At 46.0% G+C, this 24,206-nt stretch overlaps 1 protein-coding gene across 2 annotated transcripts in view; it reads right to left on the reverse strand.

Moving 5' to 3' along the window:
• LOC116989413 (tyrosine-protein kinase JAK2-like) overlaps window positions 1–24,206 on the reverse strand; it is a 49,695-nt gene that overhangs the window by 11,430 nt on the left and 14,059 nt on the right. For both annotated transcript variants that reach the window (XM_033046774.1, XM_033046776.1), the window contains exons 2-15: window positions 18,449–18,666; window positions 17,023–17,146; window positions 15,085–15,202; window positions 14,359–14,504; window positions 12,158–12,455; window positions 10,883–11,005; window positions 9,741–9,898; window positions 9,161–9,272; window positions 7,777–7,957; window positions 6,298–6,422; window positions 4,482–4,613; window positions 2,406–2,493; window positions 2,128–2,261; window positions 913–1,051 (exon numbers count right to left, since the gene is read on the reverse strand). In XM_033046774.1, coding sequence (XP_032902665.1) covers window positions 913–1,051; window positions 2,128–2,261; window positions 2,406–2,493; window positions 4,482–4,613; window positions 6,298–6,422; window positions 7,777–7,957; window positions 9,161–9,272; window positions 9,741–9,898; window positions 10,883–11,005; window positions 12,158–12,455; window positions 14,359–14,504; window positions 15,085–15,202; window positions 17,023–17,146; window positions 18,449–18,641 — 2,071 coding nt within the window. In that variant the 5' untranslated portion in view covers window positions 18,642–18,666. The remainder of the gene's footprint in view (window positions 1–912; window positions 1,052–2,127; window positions 2,262–2,405; window positions 2,494–4,481; window positions 4,614–6,297; window positions 6,423–7,776; window positions 7,958–9,160; window positions 9,273–9,740; window positions 9,899–10,882; window positions 11,006–12,157; window positions 12,456–14,358; window positions 14,505–15,084; window positions 15,203–17,022; window positions 17,147–18,448; window positions 18,667–24,206) is intronic.

The following is a 24,206-nucleotide window of genomic DNA, read 5'->3' on the forward strand; positions in this document are numbered from 1 at the left end:
AAACTAAAGGTTCCAGCACCAATCTACTGGTCTCAGACCTACTGGTCCCAGAACTGTTCTCTGCGGAGCGTCCAGCCGCGGGCGGGCGGCGCTGGATTTAAAACACCGCGGAGCCTGGGATCTCTTGCCGAGATCGCCAGAGTCGGAGCTCCGACCAGCGCGGCCTGTCGACTTTCGGGTGCCGCAGTCTCCGGGGAGGGAGCGGCCGCTCCAGACATTTCCAAGCCGCCAGGGAGTGTTCACCCGACGCCGGAGTTCCAGCTTTCCGGCAAGAGGGCCTGAAAACATTGGACTGGCTGCGGAGGCCTCAAATAGGCCCCGACCTCGGGTGATTCAGAGAGGAAGAGGACTTAACTTTTTGATGCCTTTCCCCACAGTGGAAAATTCTGATTCTGTTGTGGGGGGACGTTCATGTTGAATTCTATAATGTGTTGTGTCATTTTTTCTTATTTTTTATTTTTCTACGGATGTACGGAAACTTAATTATTTATTTTATGTAAAGCACTTTGGTTTCAACGCGAGTTGATTTAAACGTGCTATATAAATAAAATTTACTTACTTACCTACTTACCACTGCTCACAGACCTACTGGTGTAAAGGTCAAAACACCGATCCCTGTTCTACACCACTGTTCACAAATGTAAAGGTCCTAGCACCAATCCCTGTGGCACACCTTTACTCACAGACCTGCTGCTGTGAAGGATCCAGCCCCCATCACTGCTGTACACCACTGTACACTGATCTAGTACAGATCCCTGTGGCACACCTCTGCTCACAGACCTGCTGCTGTGAAGGATCCAGCCCCCATCACTGCTGTACACCACTGTTCACTGATCTAGTACAGATCCCTGTGGCACACCTCTGCTCACAGACCTGCTGGTGTAAAGGACACTGTTTGCTGCCTCTGTTTACCTTCGTTCGGCAGGATGGTCATGCTGATTCCCGGGTCGCTCAGCTTGATGAAGGGAGGACACCCAGCCACCGCATCTCCTTCTCGAGTCAGCAGGACATTCCGTGCACAGACGTTGCCGTGGACGATGTGCTTGTCCTCCTGTGAGGAGAAAGCCTGATGTTAGTGAATCTTCAGTGAAGGTGCACGAGGGGGGGGGGGGGGCTGGATGACCCCCTCAGACTATTTGACAGAGAATCAAATAAATGCACACCATAAAACCTGGGTCGGTCGGATCCTTGGGATAATCCTTGGCAACATGTCAAAATCCCAGCTCCTGGCCAGACCATTCTCAGAGATTATAGATCATGAAGTCAGGAAGCCATACTGCATAGAAACAGGCCCTTCGGCAAAACCTTAACTAGCCCCAAATTGATGAACCATTCTCGTCCCACTTGTCTTCTCCTTATTCGTATCCCTCCAAACCTTTCTTATACATGTACCTGTCCATGTGTCTTTTGAATGTAATTATACCTGTTTCTACACTCACTCGATCCCAGCTGCCTAAACGTGTTGAACGGTCAGAGGCACATGGATATGCAGGGAATGGAGGAATATGGATCATGTGCAGGCAGATGCAATTACTTCATCTTGGCATCATGTCAGCGCTGAGGTTGGGGTCCAAAGTTCCTGTGCGGTAATTTTCTGTGTTTTATGTTTTACTTGACTGGAGCATCAATATCACTTGACATCTCGAACTCCCTACTCCTGCCTGCCTTGCCCTTCGCTCGAACAGGAACAAGTTGAACTCTTGTTATCGCACATTTATAAGCCTCCCACTTCCCAGATGGCCCTTTACCTGCAAACAGCCTCCCCCAATCAATTTCTGGAAGTCCCTATCTAATATTACTAAAATTGGCCTTTCCCCAATTTAGGATCTTAAGACAGATGGAACTTTGGTACAACTCTCTGGGAGACATTCAGTGGCGGAGACCTCCCACTCAACTGCATGGAACCCATGCAGGTAAGGACCCGCTTTTGGCACAAACGTAGTGGGCTGAAGGCCCATTCCTGTGCCGTCCTGTCCTATGTTCTAAATCTTCTCTCCACTCTTTCCACCAACTAGCTAGCTACTCCCATGAGTAACTCTCACCAACTCTCTCCCTTGCGAACAAAAAGCAAGCGGTGAATTTGAGGATCATGTTGCCGCCACCTCTGACACTTGTCGTGATGCTCACCAGGAAATTCATGGCATAGGCAAGTTGCTTTGCCACCTCGAGTTTCCAGCTAATGTTAATGCAGCTTTTGTTTCTGTTCTTCTTTAGGTATATGTCCAGGGCCCCGTACTTCACATACTCCTGCACCATGATGTCTGTGAAGGAAAGGAAGTGAATCAGTTCCTGAAGGGACAGCATGTGGCGGCTTCTTAATCCTTTATATTTTACAATCATTTTGAAATGCCTCCGAAAGAATGTGAAGGAACAAATTAGAATCAGGTTCACGTTCAAAGACTTACTCTCATTATTGACGGCACAGATTCCATAAACCAGGATAAGATGCTGATGAGAAACTTGACTCATGATACTTGCCGCCTCAAAGAATGACTATAACGGTAGAAATAGTTCAGTTTAAGTAAAAATGTATCTCAACATGACAGTAATAAAGGACAGATTATAGCTACCTTCCCCCAGGCACAAAACCTCTCCCAATTCACAATTAGGCAACACGGTGGCACAGCGGTAGAGTTAATGCCTTACAGCTCTTACAGAACCAGAGACCCAGGTTCAATCCTGGCTACGGGTGCTGTCTGTACAGAGTTTGTACGTTCTCCCTGTGACCTGCGTAGGTTTTCCCCAAGAACTTCAGTTTCCTCTCACACTCCAAAGATGTACAGGTTTGTAGGTTAGTTGGCTTGCTGTAAATGTAAAAATTGTCCTTCGTGTAAGACAGTGTTAATGTGCGGGGATCGCTGGTCGGTGCGGACTCGGTGGGCCGAAGGGCCAGTTTTCACGCTGTATCTCTAAACTACACTAAACATGCTCTCCAGCTCTGGTCTGATTGGAACCCCTGGTCCCATTATTCTCAGCTCCTCCCCTCCAGCCTGCCTCTCCTTCCCACAACACATGGCTTGTTTTTTCTCAACACAGCACTTTAATTATTAAGTGAAAGGGATATCATGTTTCATCAACTTATTAAAGTTCTTTGACTTTGACTACCATAAAGCATTTGATAAGGTGCAGCATAAAACATGATTTAATAAATGTAGGAACAAGGAACTGCAAATACAAAAAAAAAAGACTCATAGTGCTGGAGCAACCCAGCGGGTCAGGCAGTCTGAAGAACGGTCCTGGGGAACAAAGGTGAACGGGTGAGGAGAGGGACATCAATTCTCTGGTCAATCCAGATGTCCTAGGAAGGCGATGGCTGGAGGCCCACAGCAGCCTGGGGCTTGCCTGGAATGGGCACCACTCATAACAACTAGGGCATGGACTGGACTTTAAAATTGGCGCCATATCATGCTGCCTCTTGCGTGTTGGATCAATGGACTATTTCTGTACACTTGCTAATCGGGAATGTGCTTGGGTATGGCAATACTCTCCTGCACTGTTTGTGAGAAAAGGATTTCACTCAGGGTTTGCACTGCGCACATGTAACAATAAAAGTACCATTGGACTATTGAACCATTGACCCGAAACGTTACTTGACAATGTTCTCCAAAGATGCTGCCTGACTCGCTGAGTAACTACAGCACTTTGTGTCTTTATTGTGATTAATATTTGCTTGTAGATGTAATGCAGGGGCTGATATCTTGGCCAAGAGAAAACAGTCAGTTTCCAAAGAGGAAACCTGGTCTGTATCTGGTTGTCACATTTCAATAATGGTGTGACTCGGGGATCAGTGCTGGGGCATCAACTTTATACACTTTATATAAATGCCTTGAATCAAGGAGCTGAAGGTATAGCTGCTAAATTTAAATACATTTGAAATTGTGATGTAGCAAAGATGTAAGGTGAAATAGATTGTTTGGGTAAAACAGCAAAAAGCTGGCAAGTAGAGTATGGCTCACCTTTTCACTAGTTTAGTTTAGTTCAGAGATGCAGCGTGGGAATAGGCTCTTCGGCACACCGAGTCCACACCGTACAGCAATCCCTGTACATTAACACTATCCTCCACAGGAGGGACAATTTACAATTTTACCAAGCCAATTTACTAATCTAACTCAGTGGGTCAGGCAGCATTCCTGGAGAAAATAGGCTTTCTTCAGATCCGAAACGTCACCTGTTCCTTTTCTCCAGAGATGTTGCCTCACCTGCTGTTACTCAAGCACTTTGTGTCTATCTTCAGTATAAACCGGCATCTCGGTTAACATTCCCGATTAATCCTGAGTCTCAGCTGCTCTTTGAAGGTTCCAGATTCTAGTTGCTGTCTGGGTGAGGAAAAGTTTCCTGACATTACTTTGGAACATCGAGCCCCTGAATTTTCTAACCTCATGGCCTGGATTTCTCCACCAAACAGAATACTTTACCTCTTGTCACTCTATAATTCCTTTTGAGAATTGATACTGAGCGGAATGAAAAGTCGAAGGGTTCACCTCAGAATAGTTTCTGTGTGAAGAGTCCAACACTTTCAGTAAAACTTCCATCTGGTAAAAGTCATTGTCCGCATTTCCTTCTCTAGTTCCTTTGAAGATCTTTGTAAAGGATCCTTGACCCAGACTTTCACCCTGTTGTGAATGAAACAAAGTCCGACCATTAACTCATGTTGCAATTGAACAAGACGTTGGTGAGACTGCATACAATACAATACAATTTATTTGTTATCATTTGAACCTCTTGAGGTTCAAACAAAATTTGGTTTCTGCAGTCATACACACAAGAAAAAAGAACCAAGACACAACACAATTTACACAAACATCCATCACAGTGAATCTCCTCCTCACTGTGATGGAAGGCAAAGTCTTATCTCTCCCCTGCACTCCTCCCGATGTCAGAGTCAAAGTCCCCAGCGGGCGATGGTAAGTGTCCCGCGGCCATTAAAGCCGCGCCGGGCGATGCAAGGCCGTGCTCCGGGTCTTGGTGTTGGAGCCCCCGGCGGGCGATGGTAAGTGTCCCACGGCCGTTAAAGCCGCGCCGAGCGATGTAAGGCCCTGCTCCAGGTCATCATCAACCCCGCAACTCGGGCGGGAAAAGTCGCCCGAGTGTTTGCCCGAGCATTTGGAGTATTGCCCGAGCATTTGGAGTATTGTGTTCAGTTTTGCTCACAAGGATGTAATTAAATTGGAAAAAGTGCAATGAAGATTTACAAGGCTTTTGTCAGGACTCAAAGACTTGAGCTATAGGGAGAGGTTGGGCAGGTTAGGACTTTAATCCTTAGAGCAGAGGGGACTGAAGGGTGATTTTACAGAGGTGCATAAAATCATGAAGGGAATAGATGAATGTACAGAGTCTTTTAACTTGTGTACAAGAATCAAAAACCCGACGCCATAGGTTTAAGGTAACATTTGGACAAGTACATAGATAACAAACATTCAGAGGGACATGGACCAAATGTGGGCAAATGGAACGAGTCTAGATGGGGCATTTTAGTCAGCATAGGCAAAGGGCTATTTCTATGCTGCATGATTCTATAATTCTATCGAGTAATCTAACTGGTCAGATTAATAACACAATGTGTTGTCACTTCTTTGGAGCACATTCCGACTGCCAAGCAATTTCCAGACAGAAGGAGCCAATTTGGACAAGGTCCTTGTGAGAATGTCCCAGGAATGACATTGTTGTCTGTCTCTCAAACCTTCCACTGCTATCCCAGTCCCTTAGAAATGCAATAAATTCTGTCTCAAGCTCTCTGTGATATTTGAAGTCTCAACAAAACAGCATTTTAAGTGGCAACAAAACAACCATCTCAGTAAAGCCTTTCTCGTCCATGGTCTCATTTGCTGAAGATAAATGTTTACGCATCCTGATCTTCATGAGGCCAGGCAGCATTTGTGAAGAGGTTACGTTGGAAATGATTTCACCAGGGGCAGCACAGTGGTGCAGCTGTTAGAGCTGCTGCCTCACAGCACCAAGACCCAGGTTCGATCCTGATCTTGTGTGGTGTCTGCGCGGAGGTGTAACTAGAGGGGATGAATGAGAACCGAAAAGAAGGAAAGAAAATGCTGAACACAGCAACTGCTGAAAAACTGATAAAAAAAGAGAAACTTGGAAATACTCCGCAGGTCAGACAGCATCTGTAGAGAGAGAAACATCAGAACAGGCCAGTTCTGACACTAGTAGGAAAGGCTGGCTATTTGAAGTATTTAAATTCAGCTTTTTTCCAGCATTTTCTGTTTAGATTTCAGATCTCTGATGTCAGAATAGGTTTATTTTTCTTTGAATTAAGCACTTATTGCAATTCAGGAGACTCACCCAGATCAGCTCCTCCTTCTTTACTTTGTGGAACATCATCTGATGGACATTTCTTCGTTGCATCGCAGGGGAGGCAAGGAGATCCGAGGACCAGTTATTGCGGACGATGATCAAGTTGGACTTTTCTGCAGGTGAGAGTAAAATGACCAGGACTGGATGCGGCAAAGGGGTTACATCAGGAGGTAAGGAAAGCCAGTACAGGAACCGCCCACTACAAGACCTGCTTGGATCTCATTCACACTCCCTCTGCCAGGTTATTGATCAAGTTCTGATGGAAATCTCCATCACTGTTGTGAGGAATCGAGAAACCAAACAACATCGTTCAAATCTTGCAACATACTGGCAATGCATGTATTGCTACACTGGTGGGTTTAAACTAGATTGGTAGGGGGACATGATCCAATGCAGGACTGATTCAGGTGGAAGGCTGGAAGTTGGTATGAAAGAAGATGGAAGAAAGATCAGTGGACAGAAAGACAGGAGCACTGAATTGGGGCAAGGCCAACTTTGATGGTATTAGACAGGAACTTCCTCAAGTTAATTGGAGTAGAAAAGAGGTGGGAATTAGCTAGGGGTACCTAAAATTGGAGATTTCAATGCTCATACTGTTGGGAAAAGAGGGTAACTAGAGAGAGAGAAAATAGGGTCCCTCACAAACCACAAAGCAATAATCTGTGTGGAGCTGCAGGCGATGGGCAAGGTCCTATTGCGTATTTGTAATCTGCTTTTACAATGGAGAAAGACATGAAGAGTGGAGAACATAGAACATAGAACAGTACATCACAAGAACAAGCCCTTTGGCCCACAATGCTTGTGTTGAACATGATTCCAAGACCATCCCACCATGTCCATGCTGACCGTCTTGTCCGCCAACACAAATCCCCATTCACCCAGATTAGCACTCTGTCCCTTATGCCCCTGTCCCACTTAGGAAACCAGAACGGAAACCTTTGGAGACTTTGCGCCCCACCCAAGGTTTCCGTGTGGTTCCCGGAGGTCACCGGAGGTTTTTGTCAGTCTCCCCACCTGCTTCCACTACCTGCAACCTCCGGCAACCACCTGCAACCTCCGGGAACAGCACAAAAACCTTGAGTGGGGCGCAAAGTCTCCAGAGGTTTCTGTTCAGGTTTCCTAAGTGGGACAGGGGCATTAGGAAGCAGAGGCGAAGTGTAAAGGTAAATAATTCTGAATCTATTCCAACCTCTCTCCCAGGGGGGGGGAGAAATGCATCCCAAAACCCAGTGCATCTCTTTGTTCCTGCTGCAGGATTGTGGGACCGACCCCTGGAGATGTCTCCTTTACCAGTGGTGAACAAATACTAATAGGTCAACATTCTCTTTAGAATGGAGACCTCCCCCCCACCTCCCACTCCACAAGGCACTTTACAGGAGCATTGCCCTTTGTTACATCCCCCACAGGGAGGCATGAGGTGAGGTGAAGGCAGGGCTGTGAGAGTGAGAGGGTCAGAAGCCCCTTTACCTTTGAGTCTGGGTGGGCAGCAGGTGTTGAGCTCCATTCTGACACCCTCTGACACAAGGCCTGTGGTCCGATAGTAATTCAGCAGACTCTTCATACTCTCAAAGTGCCGTGGGACCCCAGCCAGAGAGTAGCTCTTGCCCTTGATAATCAGGCAGTCCTTGTAATCCTTCCCGAATTCCGTCTGCACCAAATGAAAAACATTATCAAAGGCATTGCAATTTGGTGATTGAAGGATAGGAGGAAGACTGAATTTAAGGACTCTTCCATCTTCCCTTCGAGATAGCTTACGTTAACAAAAAAATGCAATTATGCTTACCGACCCTCTCATGCTTCCTCTCCTGTATCTGTTCTTCCTCCCCACCCACTGAACCTTCATTCTGACACCCACACACTTCCTCAATACGTCACGCCCTCCGGAGTAGCACCAGCAAACCTCCCTGCAAGAATACTGTTGTCCTTACAGCGAGAGGCCCCCCAGCTCTCTTATACAGGTCACCCCCTGGCCCAGGGGAGATCCCAAGAACCTGACGTTACTCCAATGTTACCACAGTACAGATGTTGGAAAGGATTCTCATTTGAAGCCATTAACCTAGTTCCTAGTGCAGAGGTGAGGCAGCCACTGCCATCAGAGAGGTGGCTGAGTCCATTGGATCTGGTGAATGTGCTTGGCTGGAGCTCACTGGCCTCCACACCTCCAAACTGAAAGGGCCACTCAAAGTTGTGGCTCGTGGTAATGGGCCTTGCGGTGGTGAAATGATTCATCTCATGCCACCGCTGCACGGATGGTCATTTGTTATCTCGGGATTCATACCTTGCTTGTGTTGCTCCACCAGTCAATCTCATGGCCGACGGAAGCAGGGGCCGCTATAAGGGCAGGAAGAACGTTAGGGAGATTCACGTGCTGAGGAAGTGTTTGCTCTCCATCAGACGTTCTCCCAGAGATGGGTTTGGAATCGAGGGAGCATTAATGAGAAAGTGGCTTCTGAAGGTAAACATGAGACTACACTGATGGAATCCAGTGGAGTGGAACGTGATGCTTCCACCACCGAGGCCGAGACCACAGCAGATCAGCATTGTTGATTGGAGATCATTTTAACGGGAGTCTCACGAGGGCTTTCTCATTGCTGAGTAACTATTGACTTCACCGGCTAAAAATATTTGACCCTGGATGCATCTCCATGCCTAGTGCATGCCGATCAGACCAAGAGCTTTCTGTGCATCTCACTCAGCCATCGTGGCTACCACAGTGGCCAAACACTCGCCCAAACTTTAGAGTCGAGTTTCTTGCGAGAAAGTCCATATCGTGCGGAGGCTACAGTGGGTTAAGCAAGGGCACTCATTAGGAAATACAGATCATTTCCCTCAAGTTATCCCGTCAACTTACTTCAACACAAACTGTGAGGAAATACTTGTCGAAATCCTTGGGGCTGCAGCGCAGGATGTAAAGCCCTTTCCTGTTTCCTTGCTTCTTTATATTGGACATGGCAAAGTCAGAGCTGAAAAAGGAAGGAAAAAAAATGAGAAGACAAGCCAAATCACTGACCCTTGCAGAAAGAACTTAGAGATGTTCCTTAGCAAGGCGAGAGAAAGGCATTACAGTGCTGAGACGTTGGCTGGAACCACCTCCTCCACATCGGCACCATGTGATGGCTCAAGCAGAACTCCAAGAATTTGGATCCATTGTCTTCAACAGAACTGAATTTCAGAGGAGAATACAATGTTGTCATCTCAGTATTTCCTATTCAGCATGTGTGAACAAGGATAATTTTTCCTCACTGGAAGCCATTTCCCCAATCACTGTAACGTACTCTTGATAAGTCATCCAGCAGAAAGTAAGGGGTTAATTTGTTCTTTCAGAGCAGGATCATGCAGTGATAGAAGACAAAGAACTGAAGAAGAATGCTGACTCTTTTGGGTCTGGAACCTAGCAAAGGAAACTAGATCCTCTAATTCCTAGAACTTACATGATAGGCCCATGACAATGGTCCTCAAGGTGTTCCAGCAGCTTTGGCGGTGCCACTTCTTTGCAGAAGTAATGGTGAGCATCAGCCGTTAGTCTGTAGTATCCATCAATAAGTGCGAGGAAAGAGAGAGCCTCTCTCAGGCTGGGAAACTCTGCCTCCTGAAAAGTAGAAATCATCAGGTAACGTGACCAAGGTGCACCATCGAAGCAAGTTCCATTTGCCTGCATTTGCCCCAAACCCTCCAAACCTGTTCTATCCATGTACCTGTCCGATTATCTTTTAAATATTATTGTTTCACTTTTGGGGAGCTATGGGCCTACATCCCAAGATCCCATGTACATCATTGCTCCCAAGGGTCTTGCCAGTTGCTGTATTCTTTCTTCTTGCATTTGACTTCCCAATCTTGCCGCCTCTGGTTTAATGGCACGGTCTAATCACCAACCCTACCAGTGAAAGCCATTTACTTTTTTGTAGCTAAATCAAAGCATGTTTGTTTGAGCTTGTCCTTCAAATCTGTGTTGGACAAACTACCGACTCTGTGAAATTGGACCCAGATCAGCTTTTTGTTGTCAGCAGTCTGTCACATATATCAGGGCCTGATTTCAGACCAGGTTCATCTGATCATAGGCAGTTTTTTGGGGTCTGTAAGGGAATGTTGCACATTTGTCAAAAGCTTAATATGCCTATACAAACAATTAGATGTTATAAATGTACATTAATAAGAAATAAATATTTCAATGGTGGTGTTTACATTGTAAGTCCTCTGCTCTGCAGTGAAGTAATTTAAATAGGGTCACTGTTGTAAACAGGGCAGTCAGTTTAAAATCCTATCAGCTGCGCCATGTGGTTTAGTTCTGCAAACTGAGGGGTAAGGAGATTTTGTTGCTGTTCAAATAGCACAATGACATCTTTAACATCACCTGGCAGAACAAGAATTAGTCTGGACTTTTGTCATCTAATCCATTGGGTTTGGACCTACACCCAGGACATTCCAATTCCCAGGAGTGCAAGTTACAAAAACCAATATAGACATTCACTGCTCCTTCCAAAATTAATTCATCGGCTTGGTCATCGACTTAAAGCTCTCCTCAGTCTAGAGCTTTCCACTGGCTTTGTAAATAGTCATTTTTAATTAAACTTACCAAAACTTTGTTGTCTTGTTTAGTAAGTGTGACAATTCGACTTTCTTCTAAGACGTTATCTCGGCTCGCTTGCTTGAGAGTGATGTCAACAATATCTGGGAAGTCACAGAAGGGCTGCCATTGCTAAAAAAATGAGGTACATCAAAGAGAGAGGATCTTTACATTCTCTATTCAGGTTGAGCATTAATTCGAACTGATGATAACAATTGTGTTGAGAGTACTACTATTGATGACATCTTGCTCGAAGGGCCAAATGGCCTACTCCTGCACCTATTGTCTATTGATAAATCCTCGATCAAATCTCAGCCAAGCACCCCCGTATATTGTTTGTGCCTTTAAAATGCTTGGTTCTAAACATCCTACAGGGCTACCGAATGTCACTTGTTTCATCTCCTGTTGCAGTAGAAAGCGTGTGAAAAGGTGAGTGGTTGGTGGAGATGGAAATGTATACCGGGGAGTCACAAATGGACAATGTCTTTGGTAACACCAAATAGAGAGGGCAGGAAAAGAACCATTGGGTGGTGAATATCCACAATTAGACCTTTGCTGGAGTCTTGAATCCATCTGTATGTGGCCCACCTCAGAGAGAACATCATGCCATGAAGAGTGGTCAGAGATTTTCCAGAGTAGTTAATGCCCTCCAAGCTGAGGGCATTAACATCTGGGCAGACGGGCAAATGGGCTGCTCCTTAGAAAGTAGTTAATCAAAAGGCTCAAAACTATGAATGCCTTTCACAAAGTAAAAAACTCCCCTGGCAGGAAGATTAGTACTGACAGATTAAGAATAATCAGTAGGAAAAATGCTGAGTAGCAGTGTGCTGGTGATGTGGAAATATATTTTTTACAAAGTAAACTGCTATTATCTGGAATGTATTTCCTGAAAGAACAGTGGAAACAGATTCAGAAGAAGTTTTGAAGTGGAAATGTTCATTTACAGGTAACCATTTAATAGAACTTCAAGTGAACTGGCATCACGACGATGGGTCAAATGTTCTTTCGTTCGCTGAGGTAGAGACGTGTTGGACCAGTACGTAAGGTTGGATCACATGTGAGAGTATTGGATTCAAAATTGGCTTGATGGTAGGAAAGATGGTTGTCAGACTGAAACGTTGCCTATTTCCTTCGCTCCATAGATGCTGCTGCACCCGCTGAGTTTCTCCAGCATTTTTGTGTACCTTCGAAGGACTGGATGATCATGGTGCAATTTGCCTAGGTTTAACTAAATGCAGAAGCTCCTTCCCCAGAAGGCCAAAATGATACAGAAAGTAAACAAACCTCGTCCTCTTTTGTGCTCCACTGAACTCCATGCTCCCCGGAGACACAGATGAATTTGTGTGCCTGGTTGGCTTGATGTTCCCGTGATTGATCTTTCACACGAAAGACCTCCTGACTGGGCATTGGTTCCAAGTTTTCCATGTCCAGGAGATATTTCAGCTTCAGACACCTGAGGTCGGTGTCACAGTGGCTCATCTTCTTCAGAAATTTGTAAAAATTCCTTCTGATTCTCTTTCTTGTCAGGAAGTTATGCTGCTGGATCTGTTGACGGAGAGATGCTGGAATGCAGGACTTGTAACTTTAAATGGAACAAGAATGATTTGGTTAGGTTGGGATTTAGACACCAATGTTTCAGAGTTAGAGGTTTTATGACCCTCCTGATGGAAGTCCTGATGGACCTCCTGATGGAGGGTCCTGATGGATCCTCCTATAGGATTGGGCCCATCCTGCCTACAGAAAAAGACTCAAAGTGCTGAAATAACTTAGCGGGTCAGGCAGCATCTCTGGAGTACATGGATAGGTAAATTTCAAGTCGGGCCCCTTCTTCAGACTGGTCTGCACTCCACCTTGACTGGTCTGAAGAAGAATCCCATTCTGAAACATCGCCTATCCATGTTCTCCAGAGATGCTGACTAACCCACAGAGTTACACAGCATTTTGTGTCTTTTTTTGTACACCAGCATCTGCATTTCCTTGTTTCTACCTTTCTGTCCACCTTGTCCTTGCCAACCATGCCACTAGAATGTAGGAAGTTGAGAGCCGGCCTTAGAGGTTAGTAAAATGATGAGGGGCATGGACATGAAAGTTATTAAGAATCTTTTTCCAAGGTCGGGTGAGAGGGCATAGATTTAGGATGCGAGGGGAGTCATTTAAAGAAGATCTGAGGGGTAGGTTTTCATGCAGAGGATGATGAATGTCTGCAACGAGCTGCCAAAGAAGTTGGTTCACGTAGACATTTACAGGGTTAAAAGACCTTGAGACAGAAATTTGGATTGGAAAGTTGTAGAGGGATAAGTGGTTAATGAAGTCAAATGGGATGTCCGTAAATAGGCATTGTGGTTGACATGGATGAGATGGGCTGAAAGGACTTGTTTCTGTGATGTACAATTTTATGATTTATTAAACATCTTTTAAACTATTCTACCCTATCTCATCCACCCGTCAGATTATCAGTGTTACCGTCGAAGAAGTACTGAAGGTACTGTCGTGTATGAAGGTAGACAAATCTCCAGGGCCTGATCAGATATATCCGAGGACATTGCGGGAAACTAGAGAGGAAACGGGATGATCATGGGCCGACGCGGACTCAGTGGGCCGAACAGCCTCTGTATCTCTAAAGTCCAAAGTAAAGTCTAACAAAGTTACTTTACAATGTTACTTCCCTTTACTGCATATAGTGGTTCAAACTCACAAAGTGACATCAACAACTTATTCTTCCTCTTTGGTCTTGTTATTGTATTTATCAGGGAAGGGACACTGTAATCAGCTTTGCAGAGGAGAAAATTCACAGCACGTCTTAAAGGATGGTGGGAGCTGGCCTTGGTGCTCAGGACAAGGAATTCCCGGCACATCGGCTGTCTATGGATTCAGGTCCCACACCTCACCTCTGAGCACCAAAGCCTACCCCTTGAGTGGCATACAGAGGGAGTGCGCACCGTCTGAGGATCATATAGATGAGATGTTAGCCCTTTCCACTCTTTCGAAGCAGTGCGGAGCAACTCTCCTATCCTGAGATCAATATTCGTTTATATTTATCCGGATGTCCTCTCCTTGTTTGTGGGAGCTTACAGAGCTGCAGAAATAGGCTTGGGCAGCTTGCAACCCACATCTCATTTCAAGTAACTCCTGCATTCTTTTCCCCAAAAGTGGGATAACATAGAACTAGTGTGAATGGGTGATCGATGGTTGGCATGGAATTTGTGTAAAATACCTCCTTAATGCTGCTAACAGCGGCATTCTCAGAGCGAGATGTTGGAAAAGGTTCACATCCAAGGTGGGAAGGGATGAGGCCATTCAGCCTGATCAATGTATGCTGGTGCAGATGGGGTTGTGAACCTCCTCTTGGCCCAGTTGCAGCTCACTCTGACAGCACCTCCCGCAAGTCATTTCTTGCTCAGATAGACATCCAGTTGCTGCCCTTGCCTCAGTGTGTGAGTGCTGTTTACGGGAGGGAGAGTGAGGCTGAGGTCGTCATGTCTCACCTGATGTGGTCACAGATCTGTTGCAGACTCCATTTCCTCTCCTTTGATATCCGCATTATGTCCAGTACCGCCATCCCCAAACATTCCTCCTGCATCTGTAGGTCCAACGGGACCTTAATGAGCCCAGTGACAAAGTCGAAGCGTGCCTGCGGAGGAGGCACAGGAAGCAACCATGATCAATGACGAGCAGATGCAGTGGCCCGGGTACTGGCATGGACTCGATTGCCTGCTCTCGGTGATCCAATTTTCCCTCATCTCCCCACCCCCCCACCTCCACTTACCACTTTCCTCACTCTGGCTTTATGCTTTGCAACTCTTCAAAACTGTCTCACACCTTCCTTTCTTATATCTGGCCTTTGTTCTAACCATCTGCCTATCTAAAAATAACCCTTGCCTCGTTGACCAATTTCCTGATATGCAGGTCCTGTCTCTCCCCTTTTCAAGCTTTCTTCTCCCCCTACAATCAGTCTGAAGAAGGGTGTCGACCCTAAACATCACCTATCCAGATTTCCCAGAGATGCAGCCTGACCCGCCGAGTTTCTCCGGCACTTTGTGTCGTTTTTCTAATTTCTTCAACACATTAATGATATTTGACCGAACCTAAAGTGACTTCAGTATGGAATGTTGTGCAGAGTATAAGGTTCAGCCATGGTTACATTTTGCAAACAGTAAAATGACTGCCTTCAAGTATTCACATTGCGACAGCTGTTACAAATTCATAATTACCTGAGCAAAGAGATAGTCTATGACTGAGTAATCCAAAACAGTGCCAGCACATTCCTTTGTAAGACCATAGCGATAAGATTTCTTGTTGCCTTGGCCAAACCAATTCGGGAAGAAAAATCTAGGCAAGCAGATAAAAAAAGAATGGGTATCATTGTAACTGTGATATTTTTATTTCCATATTGCACTATTACTACGGACTGACGCTAAACTGCATTTCGTTGTACCCATACTTGTATTTGTGCAATGACATTAAAGTTGAATTGAATTGAATTGAATTGGATAGCCAAGACAGAACTCAGAGCCTTGTGCAATAAAATGTGTGGGAAGGAACTGCAGATTTTTCAGTCTGTGGAAGTTTCTCAACCCGAAATGTCACCTGTTCCTTTTCTCCCAAGATCAATTTTTCACACAGAGAGTGGTGAATCTCTGGAACTCCCTGCCACAGAGGGTAGTCGAGGCCAGTTCATTGGCTATATTTAAGAGGGAGTTAGATGTGGCCCTTGTGGCTAAGGGGATCAGAGGGTATGGAGAGAAGGCAGTTACGGGATACTGAGTTGGATGATCAGCCATGATCATATTGAATGGCGGTGCAGGCTCGAAGGGCCAAATGGCCTACTCCTGCACCTAATTTCTATGTTTCTATGTTTCTATGAGATGCTGCCTGACCCGTTGAGTTACTCCAGCTTTTTGTGTCTATCTCCCATGAGCGATAGTTGTCTTGTGATCTTATTAGTGTCCATTACAGACTGTTTAAATAAGATGGTTGCTAACAAAGATCGCCATGTCTTAAATACTAAATTGTATGTTACATCTTATCAGAGCAAACTGTTGTGACTGATTTGAGAAGGACTGATGGACTGAATGAGAGTAATTCCGAAACTTTTGTGGGATTGCTGTGTGTGGAATCCTCTTATAGAAATGTTTAAAATCATGAAGGACAGAGAGGGCAGAGAGAAGCCGTTTCTGCAGGCAGAGGGTCAAAAGGCAGAGAGAAAGTATGAATGAAGTCACAAGAAAAAGAACTAACATGAGAAAACTTTCTTTCTGCAGCAAGTGTTTAAGAGTTTGTTTATCTTTCATGTTCCTCGTGTGACAGCAGCACCAGACAAGATTATATCATTGCTGAAGTATGTGGGCAGTTTTCTTGTCACAAAGAACACTTTTGTTATCATGAAAAATAAGTGACTTAGCCCTTTGCGATGGTATGAACACATCCAACATGGTTGAGATTTGGCAACATGGTGGCGCAGCAGTAGAGTTGCTGCCTTACAGCGGCAGAGACCCGGGTTTGATCCTAACTACAGGTGCTGGCTGTATGGACTTCCCCTGGCCTCCGTGGGTTTTCTCCGGAGTCTCCCATACTCCAAAGACGTACAGGTTTGAAGGCTAATTGGCTTGGTCAAATTGTAATTTGTCCCTAGTATGTGTAGGATAGTACACTATGGTGCAGGGATCGCTGGTCGATGCGGACTCGGTGGGTCGAAGGGCCTGTTTCCGTGCTGTATCTTTAAAACTAAACTTCTTATCGAGTCCACATCACAAGATTAGAAATTGTTCAGCCTGAGCTGAACACACTTCTCAGCATCTGCATGCAATGACGTCTTGCGCTTCTTGTGCTTCTTGTGCGTAGTGGTGGAAAGATTGGTGGAAACAGGGCCGCGACGTGAACGCTCTTTCCTTAACCCCTAAACTAAACTAAACTAAACTAAACTAAATTGAGCATGTATGCAAGAGCCATTCTGCAGGAAAAGGACATTTAGCCCAGTGTGTCCATGCCATTTAAGAAAGACCATCTCTGGTCAAAGACCACTGACCCCATCTTGAACATTTGACCTGCAATCCATGGCTCTTAAGGTACACTGCGTACTGCTTTGGCTATTGCCTGCAGTCTCCTGATCATCAGTGCCCTCACCGTGGATGCAGCACGCCACGATTTACCTGAGGCGATAACGAAGGAGCTGTCGTGTGCACCCATCGACCTGGAAGATGTGGCTCGGAGGAAACCACACCTTGATATCTTCAGTTGCGAGGGCAAAGAGACTGCTGTAGACCGGCAGGATCCCTGGGGATACAGACACATTCATCTATCAGAGTCGGACACAGAGAAGTGGGCACTGGAACAATCCAATAGTTTTGTAAATAACATTCAAAATTAGATTGCAGATTAGTTTATTCGAGGAATTTATGTGTTGTATGTCAATTTGTTTTTTCAATGTTGTGGTCATTGTGGTGACTATTATTTCCTTGAGAATTAATAATACTTCTCTATTCCTTGCTCCATTGGGTAACCAGTATGAGGTAAATTTTAGTTTCATGGTCACGATTGCTGAAATAATATTTTATTCCAGATTATTTTGCGATTAGAAAATAAAATTTCCAGCTCCCCTAGTGATTTTTGAAAAGTCTCCCAGTCAATAATTCTCTCTAATCATTTAACCATTAAGTTACCATCCTTCTTTCCATCTGACCGTTGCGGAGCCATGAAGCAGGGTTGTGATGCAGGCAGCTTCTGCGGATGAGCGGGCCAGTGTAAGGAGAGTTCGATCACCAGACATGGTCAGGGTGGGCAATGGGTGGGATCACTGGTTGTCGGATGGTGTTGGGATTGGATAAACTTTCCGTGAGTAGATTTGTCCTGGGGAGGGGAGGAGTTTGGGCAGGAGTTATGTGATACTCGGATGTGACAAAGGGAAAGTCACAAATTATAGCATCTAAAGGGGACTGGGCTGGTGTTAGACTCAGGATAGGTTACCTGAAGCGAGCTCATGAATGAGTTCTGCTTCAGCATGAGATGTACAATCAGACAGAATTAAAACAGGCCCTTCATTTCATTGAGTCCATACCAACCGCCCAGACACCAATTATGCTAATGCTTTTTAATTCTCTCCGCCTTCTCCTGAATACCCGCAAATTCTATCACTCACCTACACGTTGACTCAATTCTATCACTCATTGACCTAGGGACAATTTACGGCAGTTAATTAACCTATTAACCTGCATGATGATGGAATGCATGAGAAACCTGGAGCACCCAGGGGAAACTCTTGTGGTCAGTGAAAGAACGTGCAAACTCCACATTGACAGCACCAGAGGTCAGGATTGAAACTGGGCCATGAAGCTGTGTTATCAAGCCTGTGGCTTGCATTACATGTGAGAGAGTGGTCTCTATAACTGGATGCAACCTGCACGTGTCCTGGTTTTTTGTGTGATAGCGCCAGAGGATTTACAGGGGGAAGTGCAGAATTGCATACTTTGCTCTAGTCTTCCAATTGTTCCTAGCTTTTCATTGAAATTGAATGACACATTGCACCAAAACATGCCAGTCTAATGACTAGATATCTACAAACATGGGCATGAACCTTACCGCTGGCCTGTGCTGCAGAGATGCAGAGCTCCTCGGCTGTGTATCGCCCAGCGCTGAACTCCAGGGAGGTTGCACCATGCTCCGTGGTGCCGTAGTAAAGATAGACTCTCAGGCCGGGCCCTTCCGATGCCGGCTGCTCACAAGCCGTACCCTCAACAGCATGCACTTTCCCCAGGCTTTGCAGTGCCGGCATCTTGAAAGAAGATGTTTCCTTTCAGCTGAAGAAAGATAAGAAAAATGTTTTATTTAACTTTGTGACCTCAATGTCTGTGTCCCAGTGCCCACAAACTACATGGGAGCGATTTAAATGTATCCCATTCATAGCTCTAACTTTGTAGACATGTCCTATACAATTTCCAAACCCACATGTGGCAATACTCCAGCAGAATTAATTATAATCTGTATCTGCCATTGTGAATCAATTTAAACTATTAGACATTTAGATCAGTCCAAAGACGGGTTCAACCCAATCCATTTTTGCCAGGGAAGCTGCCTGACCCGTTGAGTTAAGGGGCTGTCCCACTTGGGCGACCTAATCCGCGAGTTCTGGCGCGTTTGCCCTCATACTCGCAGCATGGTCGACACAAGGTCGTAGGAGGTCTTTGTAACTCTCCTTCATGCTCGAGAGTAGTCCCCGTGTACTCGAGGCCTCAGCTAGGTCGCGGCGTATTTTTCAACATGTTGAAAAATGCCCGCGACTAAAAAAAGGTCGCCGTGGAAAAAATCGATACTTTTTTTACTCGTAGGTTTAGTCGTAGTAGCTCGTAGTAGGTCGGCATGTTAATCGTAGGTAATCAAGGGTGGTCGAAGGTAGACGTAGATAGTCTTCATCATAGTCGAAGGGAGGTCGAAGGAGATCGAAGGAGGTCGTCTTCACTCTCCACTATTCGATGTCCAATTTCCCAGAAGCCAGTCGTAGCTAGTAGTAGCTGTTCGAAGCAAGTCTTCTACATAGTCGAAGGAGGTCTTCAGCATGATATTTTTTCAAACTCTTCTAAACTCTTCTAAACTCGCCAATTAGGTCGCCCAAATGGAACAGCCCCTTTACTCCAGCATTTTGTGTCTGTCCATCTGCAGTTCCTTGTTTCTATATTCTGAATCAGTCTTATCACTGATTACCATGGTTTCACTGGCACAGTTGCTGCCTCACGACTCCAGCAACTCCGGGGAGAATTCTACCCACAGTTTTATTTGTGCAAAGCCAATGAACTCAGACGTTCAAGCAGCATTTGTGAATGGAAAGGAATGATCGCCGATTCACATCAAAACCCTGCATCAGGAGAGTCGAGTATCTGCAGACTCTTGTGTCTCTGCCTGTTTGGAGTTTACACAGTTTCTTTGTGATTACCTGGATCTCGCCTCAAAGACGCCATTTAAAAACAGCCGCATTGCTGAGTCCTGAACGGCTTGAGTTGGAGCACCACGTCTCCCGTGGGGGCTACGGGTAGGGAACGGCTGCGTTGGGTGAGCAGACCCAACGGGTCTAGTTTCCTCTAAATTTAGGTTTCAACACACAAGCACGCACCAACTGCATGCATGTTATAGTGCCGTCACTGCGATGTTATCTCAAGGTATTTCACTGGAGGTTTTCACAACAACATTTGACGCCACCATCACTTTTAGAGACATCAGGAGAGGTGATTATACGCTCTGTCTTGGAGGCGAGAGAGGTTGAAGGGTTCAGGGGAGATTATTTCAGGAATCAGGACAATTGAAGGAATAGAACATAGAACAGTGCAGCTAAGGAACAGGCCCTTTGGTCTACAATATGATGCCAAGGGATTCCATTCCCTGAAAATCATGTGCCTTTCTAAAGGGCTCTATCATATTTGCCTCCATCACCACTTCTGGCAGTGAATTTCTGTTTGGCCATTAACAATGGAGCAGAAGTGCCTCAAAACGACAATTTTAAGGCAAAGTTAAGTTTAGTTTAGTTTACATTATGGTTATGATGCCAGCAGAATAACCTGGCTCTCAACACCAGCAAAACCAAGGAATTGATTGTGGACTTTGGAAGGGGTAGGATGGGGACCCATAGTCCCATTTATATCAACGGGTCGATGTTGGAGAGGGTCAAGAGCTTCAAATTCCTGGGCGAGCATATCTCTGAAGATCACTCCTGGTCCGAGAACACTGATGCAATTATAAAGAAAGCACATCAACGCCTCCACTTCCTGAGAAGATTACGGAGAGTCGGTATGTCAAGGAGGACTCTCTCTTACTTCTACAGGTGCACAGTAAAGAGGATGCTGACTGGTTGCATCGTGGCTTGGTTCAGCAACTTGAGCACCCAGGAGCGGAAAAGACTGCAAAAAGTAGTAAACACTGCCTAGTCCATCATCGGCTCTGACCTCCCTACCATCGAGGGGATCTATCACAGTCGCTGCCTCAAAAAGGCTGCCAGCATCATCAAGGATCCACACCATCCTGGCCACTCACTCATGTCCCCGCTGCCTTCAGGTAGAAGGTACAGGAGCCTGAAATCTGCAACATCCAAGTTCAGGAATAGCTACTTCCCCACAGCCATCAGGCTATTAAACTCAACTCAAACAAAACTCTGAACATTAATAGCCCATTGCACTTTATCTGATTATTTATGTGTGTATATATATATTCAATAGTATATGGTCGAACTGATCTGTTCTGTATTTATTTATACCTACTATATTATGTTGTGCTGAAGCAAAGCAAGAATTTCATTGTCCTATCTGGGACACATGACAATAAACTCTCTTGAATCTTGAATCTTTATTGTCTTGTATACAGGAAAAGCTTTTGTTGTGTGCTAACCAGTCAGCAGAAGGACAATACATGATGTGACATGGCCCTTATTTGCATTTCCCGGCCTGTTTATACAGATGCCTAACATTGTATGCATGTTACTGTCAATCGGCTTTCACCACTTCCTCTGGCAGCGCATTCCAGCTTCCACCACTCACTTGGCCTGCACATCACCTTTAAACTTTTCCTCTCACTTTAAAGCTGTGCCGTCTAGTTTGTAGTTTAGAGCTACCGTGCAGAAACAGGGCCTTTGGCCCACCAAATCTGTGTTGACAAACGATCAACTCTACACTATTTGTTTAAGAAGGAACTGCAGATGCTGGAAAATAGAAGGTAGACAAAAATGCTGGAGAAACTCAGCGGGTGAGGCAGCATCTATGGAGCGAAGGAAGACAAAAATGCTGGAGAACTGTACACTAGTTCTAAGTTATCTCAGTTTTGCGTACTACACACTAGCTGCAATTTACAGAAGCCAATTAACCTACAAACTTGCATGTCTTTGAACTGAGGGAGAAAACCAGACCACCCGGAGAAAACCCATGGGGCCACAGGGAGAACATACAATCTGTGGATGATCTGTGGTGAATCTGTGGAATTCTCTGCCACAGAAGGTAGTTGAGGCCAGTTCATTGGCTATATTTAAGAGGGAGTTAGATGTGGCCCTTGTGGCTAAAGGGATCAGGGGGTATGGAGAGAAGGCAGGGATGGGATACTGAGTTGGATGATCAGCCATGATCATATCGAATGGCGGTGCAGGCTCCAAGGGCCGAATGGCCTACTCCTGCACCTATTTTCTATGTTTCTATGTTTCTACAATCTCTGTACAGACAGCACCGGTAATCAGGATCGAACTCAGGTCTCTGGCGCTGCAAGGCAGCAACTCCTACAATGCACCACTACGCCGCTCATAGTATTTGATATTTCTATCTTGGGAAAAAGACACTGACTATCTACCCTATCCATATCATTCAACATTTTATAAACATCTATCATCCTCTGACGCTCCAGAGAAAACAATCCAGGTCTGTCCAACCTCTCCTTGTGTCTGACACTCTCCAATCCAGGAGCTTTAGTTCTGTAATTCGAGACCCTTATTCAGACTGTCTCGACCCGAGACGTCACCCATTCCTTCTATCCAGCCTGGCCCGCTGAGTTACTCCAGCATTTTGAGTCTATCTTCACCAGGGAGTTGCCTAGATTGTTACACATATAATGTAACAACAATAACATATATATAATCTATACATAACTAAAACTCTGATCTTGTTATCTTCCGGTTTGGCAGGCATTCTATTTGTGCAAAAACGGTTTGCGATAGTGCTACATTTGTTCGCCAGTTCACTCACCGTTCTCCTATGCTGCGAGTCCACCAAGTTTCGTCTGATCAGTTGAATGTCGTCAAAGTTAGCGAGGTTTAAAAATCTTAAAAAACGCGTGTGCGCAGATCAATCTCTTCTCCTGCCTTCCAGCGCCGCGCGGATTAGTCTCTTCCCCTGTCACTCCCCGGGACGGTACGCCGCTTCCTGCGCCATCGCGTCTTTACTGGAGCTGAGGAAGGCCGGCCGAGGTTTCCAACCGGACTTTCGGAGAGACCAGAAGAAGCCCCGCCCCCAGCAGCCCCGCCCCCAGCGGCAGCCCCGCCCCAAGCAGCAGCCGAGCAGCGCGGCAATGTCGCCAAACAGAAAGCGGATAGTCTGATCCCGGCGGAGGAGAGCATTCCGTGCCCGCTGTGAATCCCAAACGCACTGCCATTGCAACGCCCCGCAGCTCCACCCCTTCCCCTTCTGGTCCCCCTCGCTGGCTCCTGCCCCCTCCCCCGTTATACCCCCCTCTCCCCCATGGCTCTTCCCCATCTTTTCTCCGAGCTCCCGCCCTCACGCCGGCGCGGCCATAGCTGCTGGTGCTTCCAGGCCGAACCGAGGCCTGGCTCTGAGGGCGCTGACAGCTGATGCTCCTCCGGGGCACGCAAGAAGTGACAGGAGCAGCAACCTCGAGATTCTGGGGAGGAAGAGTGGGGAGGAGAGGGGATACAGGGTGAGGAGGGTAGGAGGGAGGGGAGAGGAGTTATGGAGGGAGTGAGTGACTGATGCTAGGGGAAAGGCGAGGGAGGGAGAGGTGAGGGAGGGATTGGGAGAAGGGAAGAGGAGAGGGGAAAGAAGAGGGAGGGTGGAGCAGGGGGAGAGAGTGCGAGGGATGAGGGGAAATGAGCTGCACCTGTGCAGTTGGGGGCTATGGGTGAGTGGTGGAATATTGCATTGAGGGACCAAGCCTCCTGTGTGACAGGGACCCAACAGGTCCCACTTAATCTAGTAACATTATAAGGGGCATAGATAGGATGAAGACAGTCCGAATCTCTTTCTCCATAGTAGGATATCAATAACAAGAGGACATAGGTGGAGCACCCATAGGCCTACTGCCCTTGTCCTTTACAGCAGAGGTCATGGATCTGTGAGTTCCTGGCAGAATTGCAGAGACAAATAACTGCAGGACATATGGTGGAAGGAGCATCAGTGAGCTAGTGACGGAGGTACGATGTGTTTGGGCTGGAGGGTCAGGTGCCATTCAAATATGCTGCTCTTCCCTGGGTGCTGCTTCTTGAGCTTCATGAGAATCGTTGAATTTGCACAAATTCAAAGCGTTCCATCACAGTCCGGAGTTGTGTTGTTGGTTTCATGGAGTCATTCATCACAGGATATTCATCATTAGATCTGCTCTTGAATTTGCCTGGTTAAGTGACTGGTCTATCAGCAATCTTACTGAAATACTGAACTAAAAATATAACACGTAGCAATTCAGCCAACATCTGTGGAAATGTAACAGTTGACTCGATGTTTTGGCCACTTCAGCGGAGCTGGGTGATGTTCACTTGCTGAAGGATTGCTCACCCCTCACCCCTCATCCCTCACCCCTCACCCCTCCCCCTCCCCCCACCACAAACTCAGTGACAAATTGTTGCTTCACACTTAGTAATGTTTGG

Source organism: Amblyraja radiata, chromosome 29 (assembly GCF_010909765.2).
Source record: "Amblyraja radiata isolate CabotCenter1 chromosome 29, sAmbRad1.1.pri, whole genome shotgun sequence".
Lineage (NCBI taxonomy): Eukaryota > Metazoa > Chordata > Chondrichthyes > Rajiformes > Rajidae > Amblyraja > Amblyraja radiata.